This window comes from Balaenoptera physalus (genome assembly GCF_965194825.1).
Source record: "Balaenoptera physalus genome assembly, chromosome: 3".
NCBI classification, from domain to species: Eukaryota; Metazoa; Chordata; class Mammalia; order Artiodactyla; family Balaenopteridae; genus Balaenoptera; species Balaenoptera physalus.
The window spans coordinates 58,351,868-58,377,396 of NC_138890.1; the positions used below are offsets into that span (position 1 = coordinate 58,351,868).

Here is a 25,529-nt window from a genome sequence, read left to right on the forward strand (position 1 = left end):
TATTTTGAAAGGTTAATCAGTTTAATGTGGTACCCTAAAATACAAAACCAAAAAAATTCCATTCAAGGACAAAAATCCTAATGAACGTAGGACTTACAAAGTTGGCTCTTTGCTGCATCTTTGCCTGTGATGAAAAAGGTACCAACTATACCAGGCTTTTGAGATTGGAAAGCCTCTGTTAGCGGGAGCCGCCTGAGTACTCAGTTCACACACCCTGTTTTCTCTTCAGTCTACCCTGTAACAGGATGTCAATGGCCTTCCTTTGGTCCCACTGTGAGCTTAAACTCCCATGCAAACCTGGGAACTGAAAGAATATGGCCAGACTGAGTCACAGGGTAATCATGCAGGCGATCCAAAATAGGTTTACAGCCCTTTTTAAAGATCCTCCCAGAAACAGAAAGACACACACACACTACCACCATCACCACTCTCAGATTTAACAGCTTCCTGGAAATGAAGAGATTTAAGCCAAAGGAGTCCCTCCAGGGGTGAGAATCCTAGACCTGGTGACAGGCTGTAGTAGGAGGCTGGAAAAGGGAGGGTTTGTCATCCTTTAGGGGCAAAGAATGCTTACACGTTAAAAACAAAAAACAAACAAACAAAAAACATACAAACAACAACCAACTTAGTCTACCAAGAGGGCAAGCCCAACCATGCAGAAGAAAATCTTATCATTTTAGTCTTTATGGGATGGCAATTTATGATAAGAAAGGCTGGGCTGAACCATCTCTACAATGTTTATCAAGGGAAATTTAATAAGCAAACTAGCAACGTTGGAGGAGAAACTTTTCACTACTTAAAAATACAACCATTTTTAAAAAATGACTTTAGCTCCTATCGTATGCAAATGCAGTGAGTTAAATTATAGCTATCTCTTAATTAAGGAAAGTCTATCAAGCTCTTGGTCCCAAAGGTACATCCTTGAAGGTAATCAAAATCTATTCCCCATACTTATAGTATAGGTTGGCCCTACTGCCAATTATTCTAAACGGATAAGGAATTAGCTGAGTTATCTGAGTCTAGGTAGGTGCAGACATATCTTACAAATAAAAGCAGATTCTTCTGAGTGAGAAACTTGGCACTTTCTGCCTCTGTCTTTAAGTGTTCTCCTACTGGCATGGCAAACGTTGGTGAAATGTAGCAAAGACCACATAAAGTAGATCACATGAAATACTTAACAAAGACCACTTTGACCCAAGCAAGCCATCATACCATGGCCTGAGAAAGTTGCACACAGAGACTGGCTCCACTGGTGGGCTCCAGCCCATCACCTGGATTCCACTTGCCCTGTATCCAAATTGTGACTGCCTTCCTCCTCCTCTGAGAATCCTGAGGCAGCTAATGAACAAAAAATTGGTGGAATTCCTCAAATCCTTTAAGAACACTAAGTACAAAGAACAGTGACTAGACTTAGATCATATACCAGATTCTTAGAAAACAGAATTCTCACATATACCCCCCATGGCACCAGTTGCCAATTTAAACTAAAATATGGGAGTGGCCAAAGAATTAAAAGCAAGGACTCAAACAGATACTTGTACACCCATGTTCACAACTGCACTATTCACAATTGCCAAAAGGTGGAAGCCACCCAAGTGTCCATCAACAGATGAACAGATAAACAAAATGTGGTACATACAAGGAAATACTATTCAGCCATAAAAAGGAACGAAGCGCTGATACATGCCACCACAGAGATGAATCTTGAAAACACTGTACTAAATGAAATAAGCCAGACACAAAAGGACAAATATTGTATGATTCTACTTATTTGTGATATCTAGAATAGGCAAATTTACAGAGACAGAAAGTAGGCAAGAGGTTAGTAGGGGCTGGAGGGAATGGAGAGTTACAGCTTAATGGTTACAGAGTTTCTGTGTGGAGTGATGAAAACGTTTTGGAAACAAATAGTAGTGATGGTCGCACAACACTGTGAATGTAATTAATACCATAAAACTATGCACTTAAAAATGGTTAAAGTGGCAAGTTTTGTGTTATATGTATATTTTTTTACCACAATTTTTAAAAATGAGAGACTCAAGTCACTGAAAACAACCCAAATGTCCTTCAGCAGGTGCCTGGATCAACAAACCGTGGTACATCCATAAACTGTAATAAAATTGAACAAACTATCGATACACACAACAACTGGGATTAATCCCAAGGTCATTATGCTGAGTGAAAGTAGCCAGTTTCCAAAGGTGACACACTATAAGATTCCATTTAATGACATTCTCAAAAAGAAAAACTCGAGGAATGGAGGACAGACCAGTGGTTGCCAAGGGTTGCGGATGAAGGGAAGTGTGTGCTCATAACGAGATAGCACAGTGGTTTTCTTGGGGGCTGATGAAGCAGTTCTGTACCTGATTGTGGTGGTAGTCATACGAATCTAAGCATACGTTAAAATTCAGAACTACTCATCAAAAGGTTTTTAAAGTGAAGTTTAAAAAAACAGTGGGGTAAAAGGAGAAATAGCACTCACTGCTGTCACTGCTCTTTGTAACCTCTGATCACCGCCTCCTCTCTTGCACCTCCCTGTATTTCCCATGGATTTCTCTACCTCTCAAAATACCCAAAGATCACAGTCTGGAAAACATGCTTTGTAAAATTATAATGAAGGGTGCATATTGCTATTCCTAGAAGGAGTTCTTTTCCCTGCACCTCATCCGTCCGCATATAATCACACTGTTTGTCTTCCTAGCCTTGATACCTTTCCTGGACAAACCCTGATTCACTTGGTAAAAGAAATGTGGCTGTGTCCAGGTGCTACCGTCCACAGGGTCCTGGAGAGTACCAGAGCGCACATCTACCACGACACAACGCTCAGAGTGCTTCCTCTGAGGTCCAAACTTGGCAAATTTGCGTTCTCGCAGTGGCGCTTCCTAGATTGTTTAACGAGGACGGTCCCCCCCCATCCCAAACCTTCTGGTTTCAGGACTATGAGTGCCTCTAAGGAGCCAGTCCCACAAGAGCCCACATCTGATGCTTCATCTAACAAACACCAAAAAGCTGTGGGAAACTTTGGATCCAAACCAATGGTCTGCAGGAGAAAAACGGGAAGAGAAAGCTCCCAGCTAGCTCATGTTTCTGTGGCAATTCATGCTACACTGGCAGCCCTGGTCTTCGGAAGCCTCTGGAAGCCCCTGGGGTATTATTTATGGAGGTTACAGACAGCTACAGGCTCTGGATGGGAGCTGGGCAGACGGGAGAAAGCGGACAGAGAGGGACTGGCCTGCTCGATCTCATCATGTTCTCCCTCACCTCTTCCCGCTGGGTGGGGGTGTCACCCAGTGAAAGAATACTTTCCAAGCAAGCCATTCATCAGGTTCCTAATTTAAAAGTTGGAAAGCGTAACTCTGGAGCTGGTTTTGCCATCTTCCGACACCTCATTAACCTTGTCACTGTTCTTCTGTCGAGGGCAAGAACCTCAGGAATTACTACAGAGGTTCCGTCCTGAACACTCAAGCAGAAAAAGAAACAGCAACACTTTGCCCGAAAAAGAACCCCGCCATGTGACCACAAGAGTTGTGCCAGATCACAAATAAAACAGGAAGGACATGACAAGGAGAAGAAGATCTACCCAGACTTCACTTAATTAGGAATATTCATCTTTATCCAGAGAGAAATAGAGGAGGAATAATAAATAGTAACCAATTTTTCATAGGCCTTTCTAGTAAAGGGGAAGATGTTACCCCACTTCTCTCTGAAGGAGACAGCTGAGAAGAAATAGCCAGGGATTTGAACCATACTGTGTACCAAAAAGCTGCACGTTTTGTGAATTTTGAACTGAGCCCAAGTATTTCTTTTTTTTTTTTTCCTCTCAATGGCAAAACTAAACTTAGGGGTTTTTTTGTTGTTGTTTGTTTGTTTGTTTAATTTATTTATTTTGTCTGTGCGCAGGCTTTCTCTAGTTGTGGCGATCAGGAGCTACTCTTCGTTGCGGTGCGTATGCTTCTCATTGCGGTGGCTTCTCTTGTTGCGGAGCACAGGCTCTAGGCACACGGGCTTCAGTAGCTGTGGCACGTGGGCTCAGTAGTTGTGGTGCACGGGCTTAGTTGCTCCACGGCATGTGGGATCTTCTCGGACCAGGGCTCGAACCCGTGTCCCCTGCGTTGGCACAGGTGGATTCTTAACCACTGCGCCACCAGGGAAGCCCTAAACTTAGGTTTTAACTACATAAATAAAGCCTAGGAATATAGTTCAAACTGAAACTATGTCCATTTATTTTCTGAAACAGATAAAATGAAATATAAAAACATTCACTCAACCAAACAAATATTTCTCTGTCTGGTATCATGGACACGGGAGGAAGCTACTAGGCTCTACTGGAGCAAAAGCATTCAACTCCATCTCATTACTGGTGAGAATTTGGCGAGACTTAGGGAGAAGCCCAAGGGAAGAATCTAAAACTCTAGGTCTTATCTGAATCTTGGGCATTCTCGCTTGCCCACAAGATCCAGAAGCCCTTCCTTTCTTGGTCCCCTATAAGAGGAAAGTTACAGAGCCCATTCCCACCACTACCACCAAAAAAAGAAGAAGAAGAAATCAAGAGGCCAGAAGATGAATTCTAACACTTACCTATCTTCTTTGGCCTAGAGCAAGTCACCAGGGCTGTGACACTGCTGTCCAGCCTCTTGGATCCCCTCCAAAAGGTCTAATGGGTACCTTCGTCAATCTGAACAGAATGGAAGGGATGGGAAATGTGGCAGACACAGCAAGGCCAGATATTTTATCTCTCCTACTTAGGAATTAATGGTGCATGTGGACAGATTGCTAGACAAGCTGGAACACTAATATATTCCGGAAATGTTGACATCCTAGGCGCAAAATATCGCAAACTGGTGATCTGTAGAACAGACAGAGGACACGTGAATGAGTCACCGGCTCTCTCCTCCGAGAGCAAAGGACAGTGACACAGGCCTGGCCCACAGCCCTAACCATCTTTCACCATCTCTTTTGGTTGCCTTTTTTTCCTCTTTTTTTTGCATAAGGGTCTGTTCTTGGCCTCTTCCACTCTCCTTGGGTGACTACAGCTGTTCCTACATCTTCAAAGAGAGCCTCTTCCCCGACGCCCCCCACCCTGTGTCTGTCCTTCTTTGGGGAGCTGTGGGTCTGTATGTTCAACGACCCACCGGACATTGCCAGCTGGGTGATCAGCAAAATCCTTGAAAGTCTTTAGCTCTGCCCTGCTCAGTCCCGAATCTATTCCTCCTCCTTATTAATCCACGAAAATTCAGAGTTCCAAAGCAAAACTTACTCCGAAGTGATTCCCATGATGCTTTCTTAGTCTCAAAATCAACCGAGTTCCAGCAAAGAGAAGGCAGCCAGAAGGTGACCACGTTACACAGACACACCTGTCCACCCTGGGCAGGCTAGGTGGATGGGTGGATGGGTGTGGGGAGGTATGGGGGGGATGCATGGGGAGCAGTTCCCAGGAGACAAAGTGGTCCCTTGAAAGTTGGAGAGGCTGGTCAAACAATCCACTGCCAACTCCAAGAGCTTTCCATATTTATGCTCAGTATAATCATTTAGAGGACCTATGTTATTGTTCATAAGTAGGGAAAATTACAAGATTTCTGTGGGGTTTGCTTACATCTTGGGATATCAGGACTTTTATAGCTTCCTTTAGCAAAGTCACCATGTGCTTAAATAACATAAAATCGCTGAAAGAATGAGAGAAAAATCTTCTAGAAGGAATGAATGTTGAGCAGTCTCTGATTCTTGCCCCTTCCTTGAGGTTCTTCTACTGTGCCTGACCATTGCCTCTAGTTGAAGCAGAGACAAAATAAACTTTCTTTGTTTCCATTTATAATGTCTCAGATCAGCTGATGACTTTACCAATAGCATTATCAAACAAACAAGAAAACATAAATAAGGAACCCTTATGTCCTCACAGTTTTAGAATTTGAAATCTAGACATATTTAATCACCAAACTCTTTAACTTTCTTTTTATAAATGCGGAAACTAAGACCCAAAGAGAGTAAGTGAAGGGCCCAAGGCCACAAAACTACAGTGTGGTAGAGGCAGAACCTGAATTTAGGGACTTGCCTCTCCATCTTATGTCCTTTTCATTCTCTTACGATACTACTCTATAAAACAGGTCTTGATTCCCTCCTCCCTCCTGAGGTTCGCTCCTCCTTGCCTCTACTACATGGCCTCCCCGAACCATCTTGGTTCCTTGGCTCATGGGAACTGGTTCACCCAAATATCTTTCTATAGTCAAGGTCAAACTCCAACCACTCCAACAAAACAACCCTTTTTTCTTATAAACCTTCCACTCAGTCCTGGTTTCCCATCCAAGCAACATGTCTGGTTTACAGTGGAGTTACCTGGGAATGGGGATTGACATCCTTGAGTCTCTGTGAATGGCCGTTGTTCAGGTAACTTGTTCCAGCCCATTGAGGAGTCTACAGTGAGTCTCCCAAACAGCACAGGGAAACAGACTCTCAAATGTTATGTATTACATCTTCAATATATTAATGTCTTAATCATAACTATAATAACTGCACTTGTATATATTTGTGTATACACACACACACTCACACAATAAGAATTATAACAAATATATTGAGGATGATTATTCTTGCTGTGACATTTAGCCCAAAATATCAACAAAAAGGCACTTGAAGAACATGAGATTTTATATAGCATGATGCAGTAAACTCAGTCCTGAGCTGGGAGTCATCATAATGTGTTCCTTATCCTGATTTTGCTAGCCAGAACTCTAAGAGCCTGATCTGCATGCCAACTCAGGATATCTGAGGAATCAGCCTAGGTCAGCAGCGATCATATTTGCTTCAGGTCCCCAAAACCTTATAAGATAATAGTTTTCAAACATTTGCCTATCTCTGGCGGATAGAGATGAGAGACAGTCTCCACATTTGTAAAAGATAAATGGTTGAGGATGGACATTATATGATGTGTTAGATTCCTTGGTTTGCCTTTTAGAGAGTGTTTAGGGGGAAAGCTAACTTTTTTCTTGAACTTTTGTTTCTGGGTACTTACAAGGGAACAATAAAGTGCCTCCTTTTCCCATTCCACTCTCAAGGAAGGCCTGAGCACCGTACCCCTCTCACCATCCCTTCTTCGCCTCTTCCCTCTCCCTCACCTCTACTCTTAGAAGAAAACTGCATTTTTGATTTAGGGGATTACACTAGATCATCCCAGAGGGAAGGAGTGTGGCCTCTGCTTCGCACCAAAGCAGCAGAAGCAGTCGTACTCAAGAGGGTGGCTGAAATTCTTTGCAAGTTCAGGGTTTGGGAGTTGCTGTATATGGTACTTGAACATCTGTACCCGGCTGATGTACCACACCCTGAACAGGAATGGGGATTGCTGCTAAGCCACAAAACCTGAGGGCAGTGCCAGGGGCTTCTGCGTCTTCCCTGGGCCTGTAAAAAGAGCTCTTTGAAGGACATCTCTGGGCCTCTTGGAGAAGTAATGCCCAACAGACGGCCAGGAAAAGTCACCTGGAAATAGCAGTAAATGTCCCCAATACTTCCCAAATCAATTTATGAGGCCAGTATTACTCTGATACCAAAACCAGAGAAAGAGATTATAAGAAAAGAGAATGACAGACCAATATCCCTCATGAACATAAATACAAAAGTGCTTAACAAAATATTAGCAGATTTAATCTAGTGATACAGAAAAGGATAACTGGGGTGTATCTATACAACAGAAAACTACTCAACAATAAAGAGGAAGAAACTACTGATATGCACGACAACATGGATGAATCTCAGAAATACTACACAAAGCAAAAGAAGCCAGACAAAGTGTGTGTGTATATATCGTGTGTGTGTGTGTGTATGTATATAAAACTCTAGAGAAGATGAATCAATTGTGTGGTGACAAAGAGCAGATCAGTGGTTGCCTGGGGTGCGGTAGGGTAGGGAGGATGAGGGGTGGGGGTGAGGATTTACTGGAATGGGCGCAAGGAAATCTTTTAGGTTGAAGGAGATGCTGTATATCATGACAGTGGTAACTGTTACATGGATGTATAACTCTCTCAAACCTTTATCAAGATGTACGCTTAAGATGGGTGCTTTTTATTTTATGTAAAATACAGTTCAATAAATTTCACTTTTAAAAAATTTGAGAAAGCAAGCTTGTCTAATAGAGGCTCTAATTTTTAAAAGACCACAACATTTGGTAAGGGTTGGCCAAAAGAACTATAATCACTTACAGCGGGGGTCCCCAACCCCCAGGCTGCGGACCGGTATCAGTCCACTGCCTGTTAGGAACCGGGCCGCACAGCAGGAGGTGAGCAGCAGGCAAGCAAGCAAAGCTTCATCTACCACTCCCCATCGCTCCCCATCGCTCCCCATCGCACCCCATCGCTCCCCATCGCTCCCCATCGCACCCCATCGCTCCCCATCGCACCCCATCGCTCCCCATCGCTCGCGTTACCACCTGAACCATCCCCCACCCCTTGTCCGTGGAAAAATGGTCTTCCACGAAACCAGTCCCTGGTGCCAAAAAGGTTGGGGACCGCTGACTTTCAGCACCAAGGATTCCCTAGAAGTGGTACCACGGTAGTCTCGGGAAAGGTGGTGACCATGGGAACAGCATAAAATAAGCAACCCCAACCCTAAAAACCCTTGAATACTCAATAACTAACTACAAGAGACATTGCATCTAAAAAGCCATGGGCTTGATGTCCCTTGACAGTCCCTGAGAGCTCAGGCTGCAAGGCTTACAAGGGGTTAAGACCCTTCCTTCAAGTCCTAAAAGCCTTTTTTTTTTTTTTTTTTTTTGGCAAGGCTTTCTCATGAGAGGTGTTTAGGAGCTAAGGGCAGTGCCAGATGACAGCCATCAAGAAATGGGAACCTCAGGTCCTGAAACCACAAGCAACTGAATTCTGCCAACAACCTGTATGAGCTTGGAAGTGGATTCTTCCCCCCGAACCTCCTAAAAGGAACTCAGCCCTGCCCACACCTTGATTTCGGTCTGTGAGACCAAGAACAAAGGACCAAGCTCATTCAGATTTCTGACCTACAAAACTGTGAGATAATAAATTTCTACTATTTTAAGCCTCTAAGTTTGTGGTAATTTGTTATGGCACCAATTGAAAACTTAACACATGCTATAACAATAATAACCGTATACAGGAATTCTATAGATTTTTATTTTTAAGTCTTTATTGAATTTGTTACAATACTGCTTCTGTTTTATCTTTTGGTTTTTGGCTGAGAGGCACATGGGATCTTAGCTCCCCAACCAGGGATCCAATTCGCACCCCCAGCATTGGAAGGCCAAGTCTTAACCAGTGGACTGCCACGAAAGTCCCACTATAGATTTTACTAGACTAAAAAACCAAAGAGAAGAGAGAATCAATCTCACAATTCTAATGTCTTTCTTTTTGTTCACATTTCATGATAAAAGTAACTTAAAATATGTCTATCTATTGGTCTATATCCCTAACATTAAACTTTCAATTTCCCCTTTGGTTTAACTGAATAATTCCAAGAAGTGAAATTTCATATAGAAGAGATGACATCTTTACAGTAGACCTTCTGTTTGTATCAAAAGATTTGAGGTTTTCTTCATTACAGTACAGAGGTGAACTTTGCTAAGAGACTTTCTTTGATTTCTGAAGGAAAGAATATTTAACATTTTACTCTACATACAGAATTAGCTGTGATTTCAAAACTATTCTTAAAACCCAGACACACAACTTTCAGTACATCAACCTTATAAGTACACGAGAAAGTCTCAAGGTTAAGCAAGACTTTCATTTTTAAAGATGGGATTTTCCAGGTATAATCAAAATGGTTTATTAGAAATCTGTAAGATACTCTCCCTTGATTCTTCACTAAGCAGTGGCAACTTACTAAATACGCTTTTTTTCCCCTTAAAAAGTTTTGAATAAAATATTTTGCTTAGAAACCTGACGTTAGAGTAGCATAACACCCAAGCAGAGGCGAGACTGACACGTGGTTCCTTGGAAATCACTGGAGTTTATACCAATCCAAAAGCTACCTTTAAAACTATTTGATTTTATAATGTATTAGTTAAAAGGGTCTTTTTAAAATTTTTTTTATTTTATATCCAACTTTCTGAAATAATGGAAAAGGTGCCAGAAAGGCCCACTGATCACTGTGTCAGGGGCTTGCCTGGGGCAGGGATGTATTTTTAGTCTTCACTAGGAGAAATATTTTCAAAAGGCTAGTGGCTGGGAAGTTCCTATTCTTCCCTAATTCCAGATGATAATTCCACTGTACAAAAGTGAAGTGCCTCTTCATATTTCCTACATTTCCATCCACTTCTTCACACCTAGGATTATTTCCAAAGCACCCAGACATTTAATTTTTTTAAGGATTCTTACACTAGATTATTTATAAGCTAATTATCTATAGAAGTTCAGGTCTTTAGCTTTGCTTTCTCCCTCTTTCTAGCTGCCATGTCTAATTGCAATTGTCAACCATGGTTTGTTAAAAAGACAAGCTGCCTCGTGGAACACTGCCATTAGGACACCTTTAAGGAAGCCAGTCTTAGCTACTGGAGGATGAAAAGCCTCCTGGAGGACAAAGGAGATGCCCAAGCCAGCAGCCCTCATCAACTGCAAGACATGTGAGTGAGGCCGTCTTGGATCTTGCAGCCTAGATGCAAACAGCCACACAGCCACATGAGTGAACCTGCATGAATTCCAGCAGAAGAACTACCCAACCAGTTCAGAGAATGGTGAGAAAGAATAAATCATTATTATATTAAGCCATTGTGTTTTGGAGTGGCTTGTCCCAGCAAAGGCTAACTGAAACATTAGTAAAATATTGAAAGCTTTCTGCTTGAGAGACGGAGTAAGACCAAAACACCTGACTTTGACATTTTATCAGATGCTCTTCTCAGAATAATAATAATAATAATAATAATAATAATAATAATAATAATAATAATAATAATAAAGAAGAAGAAGTAGAGGTAACAGCTATAAATAAAAAGACTTAGGATTGGAAAGGAAAAAATAAAACTGTCACTATTTGGAGATGACATGATTATATATATGTGAATAATATAGAAGAATCTACTAGGTTTAATAAGGGAATTTAACAAGGTCACTGGTTTAAGGTTGATATTAAAAACTTTTTTTCTATATGCAAGCAACAAACAAATAGGAAAATTAAAATGATGCCATTTACAATAGGATCAAAAAGCATGAAACACCTGGAAATAAATTAAAGATTTGTAAGACCTCTGCACTGAAAACTACAAAGCACTACTGAGAAAAATAACACCTAAAAAAGGAAGAGATACAATATGTTCATAGACAGGAAAGTTCAATATTCAATTATTTCACGTTTCCCCACACTTAACTACCGATGCTATGCAAGTACAAATAAAATCTCAGCATAGTTGTTCCTTCTTTTTCCTGGAAATTGACCAGCTGATTCTAAAATTCATATGGGAAAACAAAGAGCTAGAATAAAATAGACAATCTTGAATTGAGAACAAAATTGAGGGACTTAAAACTACCAAATACCAAGCTACATTAATTAAGGCATTCATTGGCTATACTAATTCATGCAAAAATGGACAAACGGACTAATGAAACAGACTTACACCTGAGTGTGTACTATTATGAGAAAAGATAGTCTTTTCAATAAAACGGTCTGAGTTGACTGGATATTCATATAGAAAAAAAAGAACCTTGACCCCCTACTTCAAACCACACATCAGTAGATTTTAGATAGACTGAAGATCTAAATGTGAAAAATAAGACAATATAGCTTTTAGTAGAAAACTAAGTGGAAAATCTTCATGATTTGGGGGAAGGCAAAGATTTCTCATACAGGACACAAGCATTCTACCACAGAGGGGAAAAACTGACCAACTGGATTATATTGATCTACAAATTAACACTTCTGTTATTAATACAAAATTAATTACTTTGTTCATCCAAAGACACTATTAGTAATGTGAAAGGGCAATTTTGATATTTTGTTCATTGTGGATTTTTAAAAATTTTGTCATGGTAAAATATACATGAAATTTGTCTTTTTAACCATTTTTTGAAGGTGCAATTCAGGGGCATTAAGTACATTAACATTGTTGGGCACAAACTAAAACTCTGTACCCATTAAACAACGGTGACATAAGAGGCTCCTGACTCCCCCTCCCATGGATGCACTGAGTATACAGGAACAGGTGAATCAATCTTCTCTCAGAGAAATCCAAAAACTAGTTGAGTAACTCCTACACACTGGTGACAGAAAAAAACCACATCAAGATGGGAAGGAAAGGCTGAGAAACACTCTCCCCATAAACTCAGCCCCTGGCATAGCACTTTACAATTCGGAGGGAACCCTTAACTCCAAGCTTTGCCCAGGGGAACAAAGAATCTGGATCACAAATCTAGTGCCCCAACTCTTAAGGCTGCCACCTGAGGTACAGGTCCCCAAATCACCTAGCTCTGAGAGCCAATGGGGCTTGCATTCATAAATCCCACAAAACTATAGCAAGTAAATAAGCAGTTGTTAAATGGGTACATGAGGACTCTCCATGGCTATTACCAACCCCCCAACTCCCAGCTCTGCTCAGAGAGATCAGACAAAAATGTCCATCGCTCAGTTTCTCCCTGGAAGTGATCTGACTGCAAACTTCTCCAGCTGCTTTCTGAGGTTCTGGCTTCTAACCAGCCTGCATGTGGGAACTGACAGGGATCCTCCTGGAAGCCCAAAAGAGCTGGTGGGCACATCCTCTACTGTCTCCCCATGGCTCACTCCAATACTAAAACCAAGTCACCAGCTTCTCCCTGGAAGGAACTTGTCCATGCTTCTAGCACCCCAACTATTATGGCTGCTACCCAAGGGACAGGTTCCCAAATTACCCAGCTCTGGGAACTGATGGGGCTCAGCATTCATGAGTCCCCCAGGACCACATGAAACAAAGAGGTGGTTCTAGTCTGTGGGAGTGCTTGTGTGCCCAAATATTCTCTCTGGCTCAGCACAGAGGGAGTAAACAAAAATACCCAGATCCCAGTTTCTTCCTGATAGGTGCTAGACTATACATCTAATGTCCTGATTTTCCCAGCTGCTGCCTGAATGTCAGGCTTCCAATTAGCCTGCATAGGGGGCTGAAAGGGGAAGCAATGAGTAGTCCTCTGGGAACCTGAACAGGCACGTGGCATTTCCCATGTCTTTCATACGCTGACAGATCTTGGCACATCCTCATCTACTGGGAACCACTAAGAACAAAGATGGTGGCTTGACTATGGAGAACACTTCGGAAGTTCCTTAAAGAAAGCTAAAAATAGAGCTACCATATGATCCAGCAATCCCACTCCTGGGCATACATCCAGAAAGGATGAAAACTCTAATTCAAAAAGATACGTGCACCCCCATGCTCATAGCAGCACTATTTACAATAGCCAAGACACGGAAGCAACCTAAGTCTCCATCAACAGAGGACTGTATATAGAAGATGTGGTATATATATATATATATATATATATAATGGAATATTACTCAGCTATAAAAAGAATGAAATAATGCCATTTGCAGCAACATGGATGGACCCAGAGACTATCATTCTAAGTGAAGTCAGTCAGACAGAGAAAGACTGCTTATATGTGGAATCTAAAAAAAAGATACAAATGAACTTATTTATAAAACAGAAACAGACTGACATAGAAAACAAACTTATGGTTACCAAAAGGGAAAGGAGGAGTAAGGGATAAATTAGGAATCTGGGATTAACAAATACACATTATTATATATAAAATAGATAAACAAGACCTACTGTACAGCATAGCATTTGTATCTTGTAATAACCTATGATTGAAAAGAATCTGAAAAATATATATATATGTAGTCGTATGGCTTGGACAATCACAAAGGTTTGAGAGGCAACTAGGAGCTCAAGGTGGGCTGACTGACTAGGCTCATCTCCTACACAAGTCCAGTCTGTCAAGGCTAAGAGAGATGGTTGTTTTATCTAATGTGTAGAAACCAACACAGAGAGTCAAGGAAAATAAAGAAATAAGGGAATATGTTCCAAACAAAAGAACAAGATAAATCTCTAGAAACAATCTTAATGAAATGGAGATAAGTCATTTATCTGATAGGTCCACATACTGGTCATAAAATGGTCACTAAGGTCAGGAGAGCAATGCATAAAGTGAGAATTTCAACCAAAAAAAATTAAAAATATAAAAAAGTGCCAAAGAGAAATCAGAGATAAAGAATACAATAACTAAACTGAAAAATTAAATAGAGGGGTTCAACAACAGACTAGCTAAAGCAAAAGAAAAGATTAGTAAACTTGAAGATTTGGTGATTTCCACTACCCTATCAAAAGAACAAAGAGAAAAAAGAATAAAAAGAGTGAAGATAGCTCAAAAGACTTATGACGTACTATTAAGTAAATGCATATAAATAATACAGATGTCTCAGAAAGAGAAGAGAGAGAGAGCAGCAGAAAGATTATCCAAAGAAATAATGACTGAAAACTTCCCTAACCTGGAGAAAGAAACAGACAACCAGATTCAGGCAGCCCAAAACATACCTAAAAAGAATCCAAAGAGATTCACAATAGGACACATTATAATCAAATTGTCAAATGTTAAAGACAGAGAATCTTAAAAGCAGCTTGAAAAAGGCTACTTGGTATGTACAAGGGAACCCTTGTTCAGCATATTTTGCAGAGAAACATTTCAGGCCAGAAGGGAGTGGACAATGTATTCAAACTGATGAAAGAAAAAAACCTGCCAATCAAGAATACTCTACCCGGGACTTCCCTGGTGGCGCAGTGGTTAAGAATCCGCCTGCCAATGCAGGGGACATGGGATCGATCCCTGGCCTGGGAAGGTCCCACATGCCACGGAGCAACTAAGCCCGTGCACTACAACTACTGAGCCTGCACGCCACAACTACTGAGCCCGCATGCCACAACTACTGAAGCCTGCGCACCTAGAGCCCGTGCTCCACAAGAGAAGCCACTGCAATGAGAAGCCCACACACCACAACAAAGAGTAGACCCCGCTCACTGCGACTAGAGAAAGCCCGTGCAGAGCAACGAAGACCCAACGCAGCCAGAAAAAATTAAAAAAAAAGAATACACTACCCAGCAAAGCTGTCCTTCAGAATTGAAGGAGAGAGAGTTCCCTGGACAAACAAAAACTGAAGGAGTTCATCACCACTAGACTGGCTGGACAAGAAATGTTACAGAGAGTTCTTCAAGCTGAAAGAAAAGGACAGTAATTAGTAACATGAAAACATATGAAAGTATAAAACAAACTGGTAAAGGTAAATATATAAATTCAGAATACTCTAAATTGTAATGGTGCTAGATAAATAACATAACTCTAGTATAAAGGTTAAAAGACTAAAGTACTTAAAATAACTATAACTAAACTAATTTGTTAATGGATGCACAATATAAGAAGATATAACTTGTGACATCAGAAACATAAAATGTGGTAGGGAGTGTAAAAATTTAGAGCTTTTGTATGTGATGGAAGTTAAGTTGTTATCAGCTTAAAATAGACTGTTATAGGATGTTTTTAATGTAAGCCTCATGGTGACTACAAAATTTAAAAAACTATAGTAAATACACAGAAGATAAAAAGAAAGGAATAAAAGCATACCAACATAGAATATTATGAGATCACAGAGGAAAAAAGCAAAAGAGGAGGAAAGAAACAAAATACAAAACAGCCAGAAAATAATGAACAAAATGGTAACAGTAAATCCATGCCTACCAATAATTACTTTAAATGTAAATTGATTAAATTCTCCAATAAAAAGACATAGAGCACCTGAATGGATAAAACAACAACAACCCCAACTATATGCTACCTACGAGAGACTCACTTTATCTTTAAGGACACACATAGACTGAAAGTGAAGGGATGGAAAGAGATATTTAATGCAAATGGAAACCAAAAGAACGTAGGGGTAACCATACCTACACTGGGAAAAATAGACTTTAAGCCAAAAAAATGTAACAGGAGACAAAGAAGGTCATTATATTGATAAAGGGGTCAATTCATCAAGGGGATATAATAATTGTGAATATTTATGTATCCAATACCAGAGCACCTAAATATATTAAGCAAATATCAACAGATCTGAAGGGAAAAATAGACAGCAATACAATAATAACAGGGGACTTCAATACCCCGCTTTCAACAATGAATAAATCATGACAGACAGAGTATCAACAAGGAAATATTGGACTTAACTTACATGTTAGACCAGAGGGACCTAGTAGACATATATAGAACATTCCATCCAACAGCAGCAGAATACACATCCTTCTCAAGTATGCATGGAACGTTCTCCAGGACAGATCATTTGTTAGGCCACAAATCTGGACAAATTTAAGAAGACTGAAATCATATCAAGCATATTTTCTGACCACAATAGTATATAACTACAAATCAATTACAAGAGGAAAACTGGAAAATTCACAGAAACATGACTAAACAACATGTTTCTGAACAACCAATGGGTCAAAGAAGAAATGAAAAGTGAAATTAAAAAACAACTTGAGGGGCTTCCTTTGGTGGCGCAGTGGTTGAGAATCTGCCTGCCAATGCAGGGGACACGGGTTCGAGCCCTGGTCTGGGAGGATCCCACATGCCGCGGAGCAACTGGGCCCGTGAGCCACAATTGCTGAGCCTGCGTGTCTGGAGCCTGTGCTCCGCAACAAGAGAGGCCGCGATAGTGAGAGGCCCGCGCACCGCGATGAAGAGTGGCCCCCACTTGCCGCAACTGGAGAAAGCCCTCGCACAGAAACGAAGACCCAACGCAGCCAAAAATAAATAAATAAATAAAATTTAAAAAAAAAAAAAAAGAGTCAATTTGTATTAAAAAAAAAAAAAAAAAACAACTTGAGACAAATTTAAGTGGTAACATGACATACCAAAACTTAAGAGCTGCAGCAAAAGCAGTTCTAAGAGGGAAGTTTACAGCAAAAACACCTACACTAAGAAACAAAAAAGATCCCAAATAAACAATCTAACTTTACCACTCATGGCAGTAGAAAAAGAATGAATGAAGCCCAAAGTTAGTAAAGGAAGGAAATAACAAAGATCAGAACAGAAATAAATGAAATAGAAACTAGAAAGACAATAGAAAAGATCAATGAAACTAAGAGCTGTTTTTCTTGAAAAGATAAACAAAATTGAAAAAACTTTACCTAGACCAAGAAAAAAAAAAAGAAGAGAAGATTCAAATAAATAAAATCAGAAATAAAAGGAGACATCATAACTGATAACACAGAAATACTAATGATCATAAAAAACTACTATGAATAATTATATACCAACAAATTAGATAACCTAGAAGAAATGGGTAAGTTCCTAGAAATATACAACCTACCAAGACTGAATCAAGAAGAAACAGAAAATATGAACAGAACAATTATCAGTAAGGAGACTGAATCAGTAATAAAAAAAAAAACTCCCAACAAAGAAAAGTCCAGGACCAGATGGCTTCACTGGTGAATTCTACAAAACATTTACAGATTAATTAATACCAATCTTTCTCAAACTCTTGCCAAAAAATGAAGCGGAGGGAGTACTTTCAAATTCATTTTACAAGGCCAGTATTATCTAAATACCAAAGCCGTATCAGGACATGACAAGAAAAGAAAATTACAGGCCAACAACCCTGATGAACATAAATGCAAAAATTCTCAACAAAATATTAGCAAACTGAATTCAACAGTACCTTAAAAGGATCATACACCAAGATAGAGTGGGATTTATTCCCGGGACGCAAGGATGGTTCAACATATGCAAATCAATAAATGTGATACACCACAATAATAAAATGAAGGATAAAAATCATAGGCAGACAAGAGAATCAGATTCACAGATGATTCCAATTTCAGAGCTAGCTGATAAGTACTTTAAAATAACTGTGCTTGGGGACTTCCCTGGAGGTTAAGACTCTGTAACCACTGCAGGGGGCACGGGTTTGATCCCTGGTCGGGGAACTAAGATTCCACATGCCACACCACGTGGCCAATAAATAAATAAATAACTATGCTTAAAATGCAAATTAAAACCACAATGAAATATCACCTTGCACTGGTCAGAATGGCTATCAACAAAGAGAACACACATAACAAATACTGGCGAGGACGTGGGGAAAAGGGAACCCTTGTACACTGTTGGTGGGAATGTAAATTCCACAGTGCAGCCACTGTGGAAAACAGTATGGAGGATTCTCAAAAAACTAAAAATAGAACTACCATATGACCCAGCAATTCCACTCCTGGGTATATATCCAAAAAAAAAAAAAAAACCCACTAATTTGAAAAGATACATGCATCCCAATGTTCACAGCAGCATTATTTACAACTGCCAAGCCATGGAAGCAAACTAAGTGTCCATCAACAGGTGACAGATAAAGAAGATGTGGCATATACATACAACGGAATACTACTCAGCCGTAAAAGAGAATGAAATTTTGCCATTTGCAATAACATAGATGGACTTGGAGTAGGTGAAGTACAGGCTGACAGAGCTTAGGGAACATACCCAAGATCACTCAGGCTATGAGTGGTAGAGCTGGGGCTTGAACTCAAACCTGTCTGAGACAAAGTCAGACTCTTACCCACTTTACTACGTAGCTTCTCTTGACTAGTTAACTAAAGACAAGCAGGTTCATCTGAAAAGTGGGGATAATAACAAGCCGGAGAATTTGGAGCTTGAGGATGTGCATTAGCTCTTTCAAAATTCCAGCTTTGGAGTCTTCAGTGTCTACCAAGAGAACTCCATATTTTCCAAAGTGTAGAAAGATGGCATTGGTCATTTGATGGGAGTTCTCTTCACTCCTTCAAACTCAGTTGACAATGACTTGTCATTTGAAGAGATATAAGGGCATTCATAATGAGGTTTGCTCATAGATTACGTTTTAAAATAACAGTAACTGTTGTTATTGCTTTGTTTTTGAACTGCTCATAGATTACGTTTTAAAATAACAGTAATTGTTGTTATTGCTTTGTTGTTGAACTGCTCATAGATTACGTTTTAAAATAACAGTAACTGTTGTTATTGCTTTGCTGTTGTTGTAACTGCATTCAGAGTTCGGATCAGCAAGCCAATGGCTCCAAAGACTTAATGTGCCTCCTTCAGTGTTTAGTTTCTTACCAGGCAGTGCCTTAGGTAGTGAGGAGAGAGCAGTGCAGAGTCCTGTAAATTTGGAGCTGTGAATTATCACCGCATGAAAACACTGCCAGGCCTTTCAGTGCGAGTTTGTTCTACTCTGCTACAACCTGAGAAGAAACAGCCCAGGGACCATGACTGAAAAAGGAGACTTGCCCATCAAAACAGTGCAAAGCAGACAAGTTTTCATTTATTTTCTTTGGAGCACTCCGGTTGGCAGCTGCGCCCATTTGGTTAATGGAATATTCTTGACTCATTAAACAGGCTCATTGAGGGAAAGGAGCCACGGGGACAGGGGCGGGATGGAGAGCTACCCTCGCTCTCCTCTGGCACGTTCTCCAGAAGTGGAGCCTTTTCGGAGACTCCCAAAGATAGCATGCTGACAGGATGGGCGTTAGAATCATGACGCAAGACTGGAGAAGACAGCATGAAAATAAGACACAGTCTCAAAGGGAAGGAAGTTAAAGGGTGGGGCCTCTTTTACACGCTTGCCTGGCACCTTGGCGTGGGGCACGTGTGCAGGGAGGGGTAACAATGGCCAGCAGCAGGCCCACCTCCAGGCTGACCGCTTTTACACGAGGACCTGGCCTCACCTCTGCGTACCTCGCCTGCCCAGGGACTGTTTATCCCAAGAGCAAACTGGCTCATCCTCCAGGACCCCTGAGTCCTCAGTCCCACTCCTAGTGCTATTTGTGAAGGGCAGCAGCTTGCAGAACAGGAAAGAAGCTCAGAACACGGATTCCCGGAGTCCGTGAAAAGGCCTGCGGCCAGGAATCGTGCCTGTCAACCACGTGCTGTATGACTTCATGCCCAGCCTCTCAATCTGTGTCCCTCACCTCTGAAATGAGAACCTGACAATTTTTCATAGCATTCCAAAACACAACACTAAGTGCCACTTAAAACCTGTGATAGATGTGGGAATCTTAACAAAGCGGTATTAGCAGGAACTTTTGGTTCCAGGTAGACCAAATCTCATTACAGGGAATATAACTACAACAAAAAATAATTCCGAACTCCCCCCAAGACCCATTTGTTTCTAGCAATATTTAATACCATGTAACTCCAGGACAACCCAAGAGTCTGATAATCCCTTGGAGTTTTTTCAGGTTGAATGTATTAATACACTGAAGAGAAAAACTCTTTAGTCAAATATTGATTAACTTTTTCTACAAATTATTCCCAATGACTGACAACTGTATAGAGCTTTGAGATGTTTCATATCAAGACCTATGTCTCTCTCAAATACCATTATGACCATTTGTCATTTACATGTCATCTCTCTGTTCCTCTGACTCTGATTTCCCCAAGCCTGCCTTCCCTGTGCCCTCTATCTTGATACCTGCTCCATCTCAAAGTGGCATCTCTTGGCTCAAAGACTCTTTAAAAAAGATCTCCGGGTAGCGGATGTTCACTAGACATCTTGTGGTGACCATCACTTGATGTATACAAATATTGAGTATTTATGCCATATACCTGAAACTAATATGTCAATTAAACCTCAATTTTTAAAAAAGTGAATTTAAGGTATGTAAATTATATCTCAATAAACCTGTTAAATTTTTTTTTTTAATTTTAGGATCTCTGAAATTCACTTTGGGAAGGACTGCCTGACCCCAGGGATATCCCCTCACTCTGGGTTCTGGGTTTGGCTAGCTGAAAAGCTTTTCTGGGACCTACCAAGCCCACAGGCTATGACACATCCCTAAGGAGGACAGTTGAGCCATACGCAAGCACACAGACACACACATCTGCATAAGGAACAGTTTTAAATAATTCAGTTCCACCAAGTCCAACCTCCCTCCCAAGATATCGAACATACACGGACAATGAGATTAATTTCCCAAATTGAAGTAGAAAGAATAAAGTTAACTAAAAAATGATAAGGAAGGAGTTAGGTTTTCCAAAATAATCAGCTTCCAGGAATATGAATACAAACAACTCCATTCAAGAGAAAACAACCTTCCTTTTTTCTTCTAACACAGGAGTTTTGCCCCACAGTATTATAAACAAAAAACTAGCCATCCATGAGGACGGAGGAAAAACCCTATAGACTTTGCCATTCTCCTGTTTTGTTTATTCTACCCTAGAAAAAGAGGCATGAAGTCACATGAACTCCTGTACTCTAGGACCTAAAACTTTTTTCCTTGCACTTTATGTTAAATAAACAAACTTTTGAAGCACGGCCATTTGCTGGAGAAGAACGTAAATCTGGACTTAATCAGCCTCAGATGACCCTCGGGATTGTCTGAACATGACCATGAATGGAAAATTACTAAGCCCCAGAAGGTATTAGTGTGCACGGCTGTGGATCTGCTCAACTGGAGACTTTCTCTTTCCTTTATAGATGAATTTTGTCCCTTGGACACCTAAAGCTTGAAGGGGTAGCTGTAGGGCTATCCAATGGGGCCAAGGGGAAGGGATCAGGGTGAGGGTAGAGAGAGAGAGCTTCTGATGTCACCCAGTTCTCAACAGAAATGGGAAGCAAGACATGGGAGTTCCCTGGTGGTCCAGTGGTTAGGACTCTGTGCTCTCACTGCCGAGGGCCCGGGTTCAATCCCTCGTCAGGGAACTAAGATCCCACAGGCTGCGTGGCATAGCCAAAAAAAAAAAAAAAGAAATGAGAAGCAAGACTTACAATTACCAAACTGACCACAAATATATCAAAGCTTTCCCCTGGGACACTCCGCTCTGCCCTCCATCAATATACAGAACCCTGTTGCAAGTGGAGTCTTCCAAAAGGATCTCCTCTAAAAGCACATGTACATACACCCTCAGAACAGAAGGATGCAGTTCACCTCCTTTGAACAGTGCCCTCTACTCTTGTCTGTGGGCTCAGAAGACTCTGGAACAGAAAAGGTACAGGCTGGGGGAAGTAGCATGGGTTTTTCTACTTTTGCTCAAATGTCCGGGACTCACTCCTCGAGACTGTTAAGGTCATGAAAAGCAAGGAAAGACTGAGCCACTGGAAGACCAGAGGAGCCTGGGGAGACAGGACAACTGAATGAGATGTGGATTGGATTCTGGAGTTGAGTTAATAGTAATGTACCCATGTCTCCTAGTTTCTCAGTTTTGACAAATGCACCATGGCAATATAAGATGTTAAACATGGGGGAAACTGGGTGAGGGGTATATGAAAACCCTCTGTACCTCTTCGCAACTTTTCTTTAAACCTAAAATTATAGCAAAATAAAAAGTTTTAAAAATGCAATTCTGAGAAAGTAAAATCCATGATGATGGCACAGCATGGAAACCTTGTAGCAAGCAATAGCAGACGCCTCCCAAGTGTTCATGATATGCTGGGCACTGAGCCGTGCCCTTGACCGAGAGTACATACCGAACCCTCTCAACAACTCTATGATGTGAACCCTAATTTCCTCCCCTGTTCCTAAATGAGGGAACTGAAGCTTAGAGAGGTTAGGTAACAAACCCAAGGTCACAAAACTGGTAGGGGGCAGAGGCACAATTCAGACCTAGAAAAATAACTCCAAAGACTGTTTCTTCCTTGCCATTGCCACAGCACCTCCCATTTCATCTCTTTCCTTCACAAGATGGGGAAACACTTCCTTGAATGGTAACTCAAAGAGATAAAATAGTATATAATAAAAGCACAAAAATATTAGGGCTCTCATTACAAAGAGGAAGATTAAGAGATGGGCTCTGTTTCCTTCCTGCCCCCTTCCAAATTACCACAATTTGTATTCATGCATTAAATAATAACATGGTAAATACGTTATTATTTAAACACGGTAAAGCTATAAAGAAGGATCTAAAATAGAAATCAAAACCCTCCCTGAACACCCAACCTCTAGTTCTAATCATCAGCATAAGAAGGGGTATGTTTAAGGTCCATAAAAACAAGAGTTCATGCACAGAGAGAATACAGATTTGTTCACCAAATCCTTGAATATGAGAACCCTGGTCGCCCTGAGAACTTTATAGGAATAATTTTATAAATAAACAAAAGCCAGATTTAGCATAAAGTGAACTCCTAAAACTCTCTCTCTGGGGAGTTGGCATGAACAGAAAAGGTAAAAGCTCTCCGGAGGGTTTAAGATGAATTCTTGGCTGATGAGCCCTTGCAGGCTGTTGAGAGAAGCAGCAGCCCCGTGTTTCAAAATTATCATGAGAGAGCTGAGCCATGCTCCCCCTGGGAGTCAGTAAAGTTCACTGAAGAAATAATGAAGTTACATATTAGTTAGGAATCTTTTCAGCTGCAAATAACAGAAAACCTAATAATGGCATTACCCCTGTTGGGACATTTATTCTTCACTTACAAGAAGTCTGGAAATTGATGATCTCAGAGTTCATTCAGCAACTCAACAATTTTGGGAAGGTTGCAGGTCTTTCCATCCTTCTGCTTAATCATACCCAGCATAGAGAGAGGCTTTTTGTGCTTACATTTTTCAATTCATGATGTCAAGATAGCTGCCACTGCTCCAGACATCACCATCCCATGCTTTCTCTTCACAAGGGTCCACTGATCTGGGAACAAAATCCAACCTAGTAGCACCCAGTAGATTTCTCTTTAGGTCTCAATGGCCCAACTAGGTTTGGTCCCTTTTATGGGCTGAATGCAGCACCCCCCAGCCCCCGCCCTCAATTCATATGTTGAAGCCCTAACCCCAGTATCTCAGAATGGGGCTGTACTCCAGACATGGCCTTTAAAGAGGTGATTAAGTTAAAATAAGGCCATTAGGGTAGGCCCTGATCCAGTCTGACTGGTGCTCTTATAAGACAAGGGGATTTGGCACACTGAGGTGTATCAAGGATGCTGCACGCAGAGGAAAGACAAGGAAGGACACAGCAAGAAGGCAGCCATCTGCAAGCCCAGGGAGAGGCCTCAGGAGGAAGTGATCCTGCCAGCACCTTGAGCATGGCCTTCTCGTCTCCAGGCTGGGAGAAATAAATTTCTGTTGTTTACGCCACCCAGTCTGTGGTGTTTTTTATGGCAGCCCGAATGAACTAACACAGTCCCCTAGCTGCAAAAGGTCTCTAAAAGGGAGACTTAGGAAAGGAAATGGGACAGCATGACTGTCTTAGGCTGGCACTCTCACCCCGTACAAAACCAGTGTTCCCAGCACATGAAGGCATAAAGGGCTGTGGTGGTAGCTACTGGGTAGGCAACTAACAATATATTTATCACAACTCTTGAGTAGAAAGAGTTGGATTACAACCTGTGCTACTGAGCCATGACCATGAGTAAGACACAGAGCTTGAGTTCAGTAAAATGGATATAATAATTTATAGTTATTCTCCTTTGGACCCCTCAACTCTGAAATTCTAAATCTGAGGGGGCTCTCCTCAGAAAGGACTTTGTTTCTACAGCAAATGAAAACACACAGAGTACCTATTCCTAAAATGCAGCTAACTTACAATATTTTCTGTTCTGTTCCAACTTTCACTTACTCAATAGCTCATTTCCTGAAAGAATGGATTCAACAAATGTAAATCTCCTTTTCTTACATTTTCAAGGCCCCAGAAACGAAGGCCCCTCAATGAGTTGTAAACATATGAATGGAGGCACACTCCACAAAATGAAAGACCCACTACTTCCCTATTAGATTATAAACTTCCTGAGGGCAAATACTGTTGATAATCATTTCTGTGATCCCATAGGCCACTACACAAAGTGGCAACAGAGGGCTCCTGGACTCAACGAATGGAAAACACAGCGTCTGGAAATCCATCTTAGGATTCATTCGTTTCACAAAGACCTAGTCAATACTAGCAATTAATTCGTGCTTCTTTCGTGAAGATGGGTCTCAGTGTCCTTAAAGTTAGTCAAGGATCAAATTATTTTCTTCTCGCAAGAGCTTCACACATTGGGAAAGACATCATTACGGAATGGTAAGTGTTCTTATGTTAAGAAGTTTCATTTTTTAAAGTGCTAAGAAAAGATGCATTAGTTAATGAATAGAATGAAACAACTGGTTACGTGAGTGAGAAATAAAGTTGCCCTCTATTGTATCATTTATTCTTCCCCCTCAAATTTTAGCAGGATTAAAGATTTAAATGTAACAAATAGAAAACATGAGTGATTTTTTTAAAAACTCATAGTTTATGTTAGAGTTTCTGAACATGTCCAGAAGAAAAAAAAAAAAAAAGAGAGAGAGAGAGAGAATTGACAAGTTTGCCATTAAAATAATTTTTCACATATTAGCTGGAAAAAAATAACAAACAAAACCAAATGGCAATTGATACAAAGGGGAACTACTGATAAATACTTGAGACAGAAAAGGATTATTTTCCTTTATATATAATGAGATTCTCATCTCATTAAGATGCAGATAAATAATATAATAGGAAAATGGTCAAATTTACATGAGCAGGAAGTTCACCAAACAATGGTCATTTATCTGGGAGTAAGGTTGGATGCCTACTCTGAAGGAAATATTAATTTAAATAATAATAAAA

The 25,529-nt window shown here is 40.7% G+C and overlaps 1 protein-coding gene across 1 annotated transcript in view; it reads right to left on the minus strand.

Moving 5' to 3' along the window:
• LOC309657189 (uncharacterized protein) overlaps positions 1-25,529 on the minus strand; it is a 357,540-nt gene that overhangs the window by 182,799 nt on the left and 149,212 nt on the right. The window contains exon 4 of the mRNA XM_082454336.1: positions 14,458-14,503. Within this exon, the coding sequence (XP_082310462.1) occupies positions 14,458-14,503 (46 nt within the window). The remainder of the gene's footprint in view (positions 1-14,457; positions 14,504-25,529) is intronic.